Below are 11,210 nucleotides of genomic sequence, written 5' to 3'. Positions count from 1 at the left end.
ACACCTAGATTAATATGTGTCAGGGTCAGATAGTTTTATACGTGCAACTAATTGGAGGCCTGTGGTCCAGCTAGGATCTCAGTTGATATCATCACTGAAGGGTGAGTACTGTCCAAAACAACCTGATCAATGTTTGACTTCAGAAGAAAGGTTTTTAGACACATTTAAAACTCATCCAGTGTTCGAAAATAAAAATAGGATGATTTTAACATAAGATGTTTGCTTCAGGAAAACAACTTCACCATATTATTGCAACTGAATAATGTGTCCGTAATTCAGTAAGGCTGTAATCCAGTCCCTGCTATAATAGAAACCAGTTCACTTTCTGGTTAGGAAGACCATCCACCTCTTCAGAAGGTACATAATTTTTTTTTCTTACCATATATTAAGCATAGTTCGTTAAACATTAGTTAGATGAACAGTTGGACTATAATTATTTCAAAACATACCTTTCATGCTGAGTAATGGGGGGGCAGGGGGAGACAAATGAAAAGATCTACTTCAGCATGGCATTTTCATACAGTATTTATCACTCTGCAAAGCCTGTATCTGTTCTAGACATTTACTTATGAAGGTACAATTAAAACTGTTCGTTTATCAGCCCTGGTTTTTCAAGGTCACTTTCTTGAACTTTTCTGAACAAGTAGTTTAAGTATTAGCAATGGGCCATAATGTGTAACATCCACTAGAAACTATAGTAAAAAGCCTGCAGAGGGATTTCCACAAAATGATTATTCAGAGGTTTCTGTGGCATAGAATGCCAAGAATGTGGTGACCTCAGTGTTCTTCAGTTCTAGCATACAGTTTGGATTTAATTATTTTAATCCATATTTTCCACAGTCCTTACTCCATACTCCTCCTGCAGAGCCTGAGATATTGTTTGGGTTAGTGGCCCATGTGATTATAGTGTTGAAAGGTGAGCAGCAATATAGTAGAGACTCAAGCCATTGCATGCAATGCAGCACAGATTACAGAGTGAAGAGAAGCTGTGGTAGATTTTCAGTTTGCGAGTCAGCTTCTTGTAGGCAGAATCCAGTTCACGCAATTGTCCGAGCGATTTGTTTAAGAACAAACCAACATCTTCTCCTAGACCATAGCTTTGCTCTATCAGGTGCATTTCAGCCATAATATCTGAAGTCACTTGCCCAAACCATTGTGCATTTAGGGCAGCGATTGAGACACAAATGAAGAAGACTGTAATCTGGAAAGGAAAGGCAGTTGTCAACGGTGTAAACCATTTGCATTCAACATCAGACTAGGTGAACTTTTTTCCTTCAGAATTATTTGACTTCATTGCTAGTAACCGCAACTGGACAGCTGCCCTAGCTCCCTGCATTGTCAAGTACCACAATAAGTTGATGCAATGATTCCCTGACATAATACCCACTGATGACTTTCCTGGTGCCTGCTTGCTTCTTTGTATCTAGGGAATAAAGAACAATAAAAAAAGAAACCTCCAGGCTGACTGACCAGCAAGCTGTCTAACCCAGCAGGGGTTGTATCTTGGGTTTGCCCATAAATCCAAACTTTCCTCTGTAGGCCTGGTAACCTCTCCCTGCACTTGCCTGGGGAGCAGTCCTACCCCTTTGGAAACTGAAACCAAACTACATCCCTTCCCTACACAAAAAAGCAAATCCTGGTATTTCTAGCTCCCTGGAGCAGGAGGTGCTTCAGAAAAACTCATGGGATCACCTTTGTGGCTGCTCCAGAAGAGGAAGACATTTGCCTTGGAACCTCCTAACATTTTGTGACTGTTTTCTCCCTACAGTAGTCATTTGGCCACTGACCTTGCTCCCCAAGGCAGCCACTGTCCTTTCTCAAAAGTTTAGGGATCCTTGAATGAATGAATGGCTCCTACCATTATAATTTCAGTCAGGATTAACACAGATTATATTTCAGAGTCAACTGTTCCATGCCATTTCAAACCTTTGTGGCCATTGGCATACAAACTAGCAGAGCAAAATTAACTGTGTTCCAGCAGATGAATTAATGTGCTCACTATGTGGTTAGTATAGAACACTCTAATAAGGAACTTGCTACCTGCATGGTTTCTTCATGACTGAGCAGCTTGCTGGGGTGACACATAGCAAATATGGTCAGATTGATGAAAGCACAAGCAGATCCAATGCAGAAGTAATATGGGAAGAGGCAACTCTGAATGAAGCTAAATGTGTGTTGTGGGAGATTGTTGCCCATCACAAAGCCTGAAAGAGAAACCATAATAAAAGGAAATTATTATATCCCCACCCTTAGTCCATGTCAAAAACAACATATGAAACATTTTTAAAGGGATTTTGGATATGTAATAAGCTAATATATGCAGGGTTTCTCTACTTTGTCTCTTAACTTTATTGCAAAAACTGAGTTTTCTTAGGTTTTTTATTACAAAGTACCCAAGGACTGCCATATTGTACTTCTACTTTCCCATATTCTACCATATCTGAACTCTTGCTATTCAGAAATATAGACCCTCTATATTGTGAACTTCATCAATCCAGTCTGCTCAGCCCTCCCCACAGTATTGCCATCCTCTGTATTATGAATTCATTATATATTCCACAGACAGTCCCATATCCAAAGCAACCCCATTTTTCCAAACAGAGATCTTGACAATTCATTCTGAGACACCCCTTTAATCAGTTTTGCCTCTGAACTTCTATATATGAGGCTATGGGGGAAAGGTAAGAATGAAGTCCAACCTACTAGATATAAAAGTGACCCAGATCTGCATTCCCCAGAAAGTTGACAGGAAAACCAAATGAAGCACTTTCACTACAGTTGAGGGATGGGCGTCTGTGGGCATGGTACTTCACAGCAGATGGCCACTTGCAGCTCTCAAGAGATTTTGTCCCAGCCTCACCATGAGAGGCTATTCAAATTGCACTCTCGTACTCCACCAGTTTATACTGAAAAGGCAAAGGAAATCATTATTTGATGGGGGACAGGAGGGAATCCATCCAGTGTTGTAAAAGGAATACCAGTAACATACCTTTTAAGATGTATTAGTGTTGAAGGATCTGCAAATTCCTTCCTGGAAGTTTTAAGATTAAGACAGCTAATACTATTCAGCAAAGTTCAGAGTCGGGTCTCCTAAGACAAATCCCTTCTGATCTATCTGTGAACACTCATAAACTTTCACTTCTTGTGGGGGGCAGATAGGAATAGATGATGAGGTCAACTCACTGTAAAGTCACATTTAAGTTTTTAAAAAGAGGTTTAGAACCATTAGCTTCAATGAGGCATTAACCACTGATTGTCTGGAATGTAGATTACATACTTACGTACATGTGTTTTTGAAACAGTTTCTCCATGGGCTTCAAAGTACAATTGAGGGAAATTGCTATGTTACTTCAAGCAGATTTTTACCACTAATGAGTGCTTCTTAAGATGGGGTAAATAGAATTGCATCTGTGTGGAGATAAATACGCACCTATTTCATTGCACAGAAACCAAACCCCAATTTCTGTAACAAAAGTCCTACAAAAATATGGCACTAGAAGACTATGGCCTATTACAACACCCTGCTTGCACAAGACACAAAAATTCACATCCTGCTTTCCCTTGAATTATATATTAATTCCATCGGAGAAGTGCCTTCCACTTAGGAATTTTGTAACATATCAAGTAACCCACTAGGGCAAAACATAGCTATTCATATGGACACAAATGCTTGAATTTAGTAAGCTAGAAAATTAGATAAACATTTTGAGAGAAAACAGTAGTTCTCCAAACTTCTAGACCTTATTACTGAAAGTTGTTCTCTATACTGTTGCCAGAGTGGTAGCTATGATTTTTGTAATATATGATGAAGGGCGCTCACCTTCCCAAAAGTTCAGGCCAGTGTATTTACTTCCTTTATTGCCCACATTTCTCACTGAGACTCAAGATGAATGATAAAATATAACAAGCATATCTAATAATGCAAAGGGATTGTGTGTGTGAAATGCTGTCAAGTTGCACCAATTTACAGTGTCCCCATAGGGTTTACAAGGTAAGAGATTAACAGAGGTGATTTGGCGTTGCCTTCTGCAGTGACCCTGGAATTTCTTGGTGGCCTCCCATCACAGTACTAACCAGGGCTCCCTGAATCTTTCTGTATTGCACCTTTTGCAAAAAGAAAGAAATCTGTGGGTCTTCCTGACCATCACAGACAGGCTATTCCACAAGGTGAAAGTCACCACAGAGAAATATGTGTGAATGGGCATTATTGACTTTACCCATCTTCAGGGTGGCATCCTTAGAAGACTTTGTCAGATGAACAGTGAATCTTTTTTCTCTAAGGGACCACAAGATGCCATTTGTTTGTTTTTAGCCAAACTGTGTTGTATTATTAGGATATAAAATTGCTGTAGTGGTGGTAACCCTAACCATATTTCATTACAATCAGACAAAATGCCACCAAAAGAACGTTATGCAGACTAATATAATTTTCCCATCTGTTGAGGATATGCTACCACATTAAAACCTACTGGTCTCGAATATAGGCTGTTACTTGCCAAATAACTGGTGGAAACCTGAGGCTTGATTCATGGACTATATTACTGAACTTCTTGGACAACATTTATCAAGAGGCTTGTAGACTGCTTTTGTTAAATCTAAGCAGGATAGCTCTCCATGCAAGCTACATTCCTAGCCATGAAATGCAAGAGGTAGATTTTTGTGGCATTTCTATGCAAAACCCTAAAGTACAAGATAAGCACAGCTGTAACAGTGCCTATTTAAGTCCTGGCTAAGAAATTTACCAGATCCGTGGAAAATGGTATTTTATTTTTTTAAATATTGATGTCGATGCTTTCTCAATAAATTTAAGTGTGTACAGATGTTTAAAATGAGCCCCATGGCACAGAGTGGTAAAGTTGCAGTTCTGCAGTCCTAAGCTCTGCTCACGACCTGAGTTCGATCCCGGCGGAAGCTGGGTTCAGGTAGCCAGTTTGAGGTTGACTCAGCCTTCCCATCCTTCCAAGGTCAGTAAAATGAGTACCTAGCTTGCTGGGGGGAAAGTGTAGATGACTGGGGAAGGCAATGGCAAACCACCCCGTAAATGGTCTGCCGTGAAAACATTGTGAAAGCAATGCCACCCCAGAGTCAGAAATGACTGCTGCTTGCTTTACTTTACTTCTTTAGATTTTGAAAATAGCAATTTCCTTCCTTCCAATTCTTCATCTCCATTTCCTATCCCCAGGAGCTTCACTGCTGTCCCTAGCTGATTTTCTCACTATGATGTGGCTGCAGTTGGAGGTAGCCAATTCGAAGTGGCCATCAATAAATTCATCTGATTTGCAGTTGACATTTATTTATTTGCATTATTTACAATCTGCCTTTCTCACTGAGGCTCAAGGCAGATTACACAAAGTAAATCAATATAATCAACAGGATGGGATGACCAATAGACAATTCAATAGGATAGGATTGTAGAAGATCTGGAACCAACCAGTAATCTAAACACAACATTGGAGCATCTATGAAGAAAGTTTAGGAAAATGTCAAAACATTAATATAAAATTATTCACTGTATGAAAGTTTTCTTTGCATACTTCCGTAATTTATCTGATCACTAATTTTAAGTGGGGCTTCAAATTAGAGAGATATACAAACTGCTTGGAAGCTACAGCTAACTGTGTGGCTCTTAACTTCAGGTTTCAGCATAACCACAGAGAAGTCCTCCAAACTACCCAGCCAGTTAGCTCCCAGTGGGAAAGAGGGAGGAGCAAAGCTCTGCCTTCCGAAGCCCTGGTAGGCCCCTGTACAGCAAACAGGAGATGCAGCTAAGATTGCACTAGCCTAGTATTTGAAATATCGCCAGCAACTGCAACAGTCAAGGTGTGGTTGGTCACAAATTGAAGAAATGGACACAGTGCATAGAAGATACTATCTAGATTTCTAGTCAGCTTGTTTATTTCACAGCGGTCAGAACATGTATTGTGTAAATAATGCTGAAAAGAAAAAAAAATGGTAATGTTTTAGGCTTAAATAAAACCATTTTAATTATATTTCTCATCCAAAAATCAGTCTGATTATACTCAAGGACAGTTGTTCAAATACATAACAATTATGCCAGCTCTTTATGATCAATATGGCAAAACGTTTGATTCAAAAGCTACTTAAGGGCCAAGAGGCTACAGTTTCTCTTAATCTGTTGAATTTACTCATTCTAATGCACAGCTAAGAGCCAGAGGCATACTACCAAGTTAGAAAGGATTTCAGGCTGTGGCTGATGTTTTATGAACAGCTCTGTTAGCCTCTGCAAATATTTAAACTTAATAACGTCTTGTTTGCAAAAGTACTCATCCAAATGGGAGTCAATAGACATCTTGTAATTGGAAAACAGTATCTCAAAGAAAAGTATAAATTAGCTCCACTTAGCACAAAAAGCTATTCCTACTCAAGCAGCGATGAGCCAAATATCACCACTGTCAGCAGTTGAAGAAGAGGAAGAGATTGGATTTACACCTCACCCTTCACTCAGAGTCTCAGGGTGGTTTACAATCTCCTTCCCTTCCCCTCCCCACAACAGACATCCTGTGAGGAAGGTGGGACTGGAAGCTCTTTTGAGAACTGCTCTTGAGAGAGCAGCTTTTTCAAGAACTGTGACTGACTCAAGGTCACTAAACAGGTGCATGTGTAGGAGTGGGGAATTAAACCCAGTTCTTTCAGATTAGAGTCTGCACACTTAACCACTACACCAAACTGGCTGTTACTAGAGAAATACTACTAGAGAAATCATTCTCAACTTCTTTTCAAGAAAGCAACTTTATCATCCAATAGAAGACAATTTACACCAGGGGTATAAATGTATAAATGGGCAGTCTTCGCAGTGGAGGACGGTAAGCAGTGGGGTGCCGCAGGGCTCAGTACTGGGTCTCATGCTCTTTAACTTGTTCATAAATGATTTGGAATTGAGAATAAGCAGTGAAGTGGCCAAGTTTGCGGATGACACTAAATTGTTCAGGGTGGTAAGAACCAGAGAGGATTGTGAGGAATTCCAAAGGGATCTGTTGAGGCTGGGTGAGTGGGCGTCAACGTGGCAGATGAGGTTCAATGTGGCCAAGTGCAAAGTAATGCACATTGGGGCCAAGAATCCCAGCTACAAATACAAGTTGATGGGGTGTGAACTGGCAGAGACTGACCAAGAGAGAGATCTTGGGGTCGTGGTAGATAACTCACTGAAAATATCAAGACAGTGTGCGATTGCAATAAAAAAGGCCAACGCCATGCTGGGTATTATTAGGAAGGGAATTGAAAACAAATCAGCCAGTATCATAATGCCCCTGTATAAATCCATGGTGCGGTCTCATTTGGAATACTGTGTGCAATTCTGGTCACCGCACCTCAAAAAGGATATTATAGCATTGGAAAAAGTGCAGAAAAGGGCAACTAGAATGATTAAAGGTTTGCAACACTTTCCCTATGAAGAAAGGTTAAAACGCTTGGGGCTCTTTAACTTGGAGAAACGGCGACTGCGGGGTGACATGATAGAGGTTTACAAGATTATGCATGGGATGGAGAAGGTAGAGAAAGAAGTACTTTTCTCCCTTTCTCACAATACAAGAACTCGTGGGCATTCAATGAAATTGCTGAGCAGTCGGGTTAGAATGGATAAAAGGAGGTACTTCTTCACCCAAAGGGTGATTAACATGTGGAATTCACTGCCACAGGAGGTGGTGGCGGCTACAGGCATAGCCAGCTTCAAGAGGGGGTTAGATAAAAATATGGAGCAGAAGTCCATCAGTGGCTATTAGCCACAGTGTGTGTGTGTGTGTGTGTGTGTGTATATAGGCTCTTTCCTTCCGCCTTCTGTCCTCACCCCTTTTGAAACTGAGGCTGCCAAAATTCCCACTCCTTCTTTGCCTTTGCGGGCTGAAGCAGGAAACAATCTGGGCTTGCAAAGCTGCAAAGAAAATCTGGAAAGGACTTTCCATAAAGGTCTATGTGCCCAGACTTGTGGGAAGGGCGGGATATAAATCCCAAATAAATAAATAAATAAAATAGACTAAAGGATAAAGGATGCCCCCTGCTGGCAAAGTGGCATGTAAAATACAAGGCAACTCCCCCTATTTGAGAGTATCAGAAACTTCTATAACTATCTGGTTACTTCTCCCCTCCAGTTTTCATATTTTTAAGCTTCGAGTTTTTTATTGATATTTTAGAATGTTGTACTGATTTTACCATCATTATCTGTATTAGTTTTAAATTATGTTATAGACTATCTGGGCACAGAGACTTTAATGGAAAATCCATTCTGTGTTTTCCTTGCAGCTTTGTCTGTGCTGCAATGTGTTTCAATTAAATTTATATGGCCAGTCAGAAGCTGTTCCTTGCTGGAGTTGTGTGACCTTGCAAATAAAGGGTTGATGCTTTGTTCCAGCATGTCTCTTCTGAATGGACCTTAGAACTGTTGCCTAACCTGGGAACCCACAGCCAAAGGGGGAAATTACACTGAAGAGCCATTGCCAACCTGAGTAGACCTGAGGGCAAGGGGGAAAGCTTGCAATGACCAGCCATTTCATGTTTTCCTAAGCCCAGAGCATTTTATATTTTTGGTTTAAATTTTTAGTTTCTGCTTTGATCCCTGTGCTTTTTCTTAATGCTTTATTGCTTTTTCTTGATGTTTTATTTTTAAAATTGAATTGGCAAATCCCACTATTCCCCACCTTTCCATTTCAAACAAAATCAAACCACCTTTCCATTTCAAACATCGCAAGTTTTAAGCATGTTTGTATTTTAAGTAAAAAATAGTATCTTTAATTGTGTTTCTCTGTATCTTTTATAAAATGTATATCTCCACTAGCTGGCATTACATTTTATGATACGCATGATCTGGACCCACAGTCTCATTTATGTCAGATCCGGCCCTGGTAATAAATGAGTTTGACACCCCTAATTTACAGTCAATGCCACATAATCTAGCAGTCACCTTTGAAGGATGCCCACTGCTGGCAAAGTGGCATGCTCTCCCTACTTGAGAGTATCAGAAACTTCTATAACTATCTGGTTACTTCTCCCCTCTAGTTTTCATATTTTTAAGCTTCCAGTTTTTTATATTGATATTTTAGAATATTGTACTGATTTTACCATCATTATCTGTATTAGTTTTAAATTATTTTATTCTACAGTGTTGTTAGCCTTCTAAAAAGTGCATTCCAATCCAAGCACTGATCAGTAGTCAACACTCAAGACTATGAGACAGCATTTGTAGATTAAAGCTGGGTAATAAATTGGGGATTTCTGAAGGCCTGGATCAACTTCAAAGGCACTGGGGCAACTCTTTCGAGTAAGTGGAAGGTTCTGCACCTTTTCCACGCTGAAGATTACAGCTTGAGTGTGTTGTCACTTGTACAAGCAAACATGTCTGAAATGATCTTTATTGGCAGAGAGTAGATTCACCTTCACATCTCCTATTTTTAAAAATGAAGCACATTGGCTGTAAGGTAGATTTGACCAACAACGGCTGTTTTGTATTAGTAATTGTCACACACGTGTACAAACTGTACAAGGGGCAAAACGGGTGCTTTCAGTGCTGCACTAAAAGATTCCCTAATCAGTCCAGGCAAATATATTCGCATTAGACTCCTACTCTTTTTGTAAATAAGGGTTAAAAAGGATATCAAATTGTTACTGTTTCGTGGTTCTTTAACGATTCTGAATGCTGCCCTGCGCGAAAGAAGGGATTCCTATCCTAAAGCAAACCTGTGGTGAATAATTCGTCTCAACAAAGTTCAGGCGGGCAACTGAAAAACGTTTAACTTTAAAACATACGATTTCCCAGTGCCCCAAACCCATATATTTAGGCATCACTTACCCAAACGTATTCCCACTCCTCTACAAATCCTACCATTCCCACAATCTCAAAAGCCACCTAATATATTTGCAATTCTATTAGACCCGGTACCAAGCCCAGGAAGCTGGCATTCTACCCGCAGGAAGCCAGGGCCAAACGTCGAAGCGAGCGGTGGTCCAACCCGAAGAACAGAAGAGCTTGCAAAAGTAGCATTTTGCTGCAAAGAAAGAGAGAGTCCGCCCCACGCCTGAGAACGGCTGAGGAAAAGCCCACCCCCAGCCCCCGGGCGGCAACGCGGCGCCAAGAGGCAGGTGGAGCTTGGCCAAGCCTCCGGGGCCCCAGCGGAGGGGGCGGGACATAAAGCGCCTTGCACAAGCGGACGGTGATGGCTTTGAGTGCCCGTGGTTCGCTGGCCCGTTCCCCCCCCCTCCCTTCCCGCCCTTCGAGGAAGCCGACCCTCCGCGGGGCACAAGCCAGCAGTCCCCACCCAGCTGGCACGGGACAGTTAGTAGGGGCAGAAGACCGGGGAAGGGGTTGCAAGCGCAACATCTCAACTGCAGCAGGGCGGGATCGACATCCCGCCTCCGTCCTACCCCAATCCTTAGCGAGTCTACCTTACGTCCTTACCTGCCTTTTCGCAAGTCCCCGAGTTGAGCCAAAGGAAGAACTGTCGATGCTGCACATTTGGCCCTCCCGACAGACACCCCCCCTCCCACCCCCTTTGGCTGCAGGCCGAGGCGGGGATGGGGGAAACTAGGCCTGGGGGTGGAGCTGTCACTTTTGCCCCCACTTAACTTTTCCGGAGGCCGAGGGGCCTGCGCCACCGCTTGCTGAGCTGGAAAACGGCGTTGCATAGATGGGTAGACGCTGGGGAAAACGCTGGAGAGAATGTGATCGCTTTAGCATGGCCTGTCTGTATGGGTGGGGAAGACAGCCAGCTTTTCAGCTGCACAGAACGTTTCTTTTGCTGACCAAGAAGAGTTCCCTGCCACTCAGCTGGTGACTGCCTGAAGCCCAAGTTTATTACAAAAGATGATGATGATAATGATGATGATGATGATGATGATGATGATGATGATGATGATGATGATGATGATGATGATGATGATGATGATGATGATGGCCTCTTTGGCTTACCTTACAGAACAAGGCTCTTAAGGAGGATGTACCAAGATCTTTTGCTGTGCTACCTTTCTGCATGACTGTACCCAGCTTGCTGGGGGTAAAATGTAGATGACTGGGGAAGGCAATGGCAAGCCACTCCATAAAAAGTCTGCCAAGAAAATGTCATGCTGTGGCATCACCCCATGGGTCTGTAACAACTCAGTGCTTGCACAGGGGACTACCTTTACCTTTTTATAGAGATATAAATACATAGCAAAACTTGAAACATCTCTGTTTTCTATTACATAACTTCCTGTATTTTTATAAT

At 41.7% G+C, this 11,210-nt stretch overlaps 1 protein-coding gene across 1 annotated transcript; it reads right to left on the bottom strand.

Annotated features, from left to right (window-relative positions):
• Nucleotides 1-349: 349 nt before the first annotated feature.
• On the bottom strand, nucleotides 350-10,055 carry LOC132567641 (transmembrane protein 205-like). The gene is made up of 4 exons (XM_060233324.1): nucleotides 9,800-10,055; nucleotides 2,704-2,906; nucleotides 2,041-2,204; nucleotides 350-1,201 (listed from the first exon to the last, which is right to left on the bottom strand). Exons 2-4 carry the CDS (start codon nucleotides 2,801-2,803, stop codon nucleotides 902-904), a joined length of 564 nt encoding a protein of 187 aa, XP_060089307.1. The 5' UTR covers nucleotides 2,804-2,906; nucleotides 9,800-10,055; the 3' UTR covers nucleotides 350-901.
• Nucleotides 10,056-11,210: the final 1,155 nt, after the last annotated feature.

Source organism: Heteronotia binoei, chromosome 2, assembly GCF_032191835.1.
Source record: "Heteronotia binoei isolate CCM8104 ecotype False Entrance Well chromosome 2, APGP_CSIRO_Hbin_v1, whole genome shotgun sequence".
NCBI classification, from domain to species: domain Eukaryota; kingdom Metazoa; phylum Chordata; class Lepidosauria; order Squamata; family Gekkonidae; genus Heteronotia; species Heteronotia binoei.
The sequence above is the reverse complement of the archived record's forward strand: the minus strand, read 5'-3'. Positions and strand labels throughout refer to the sequence as shown.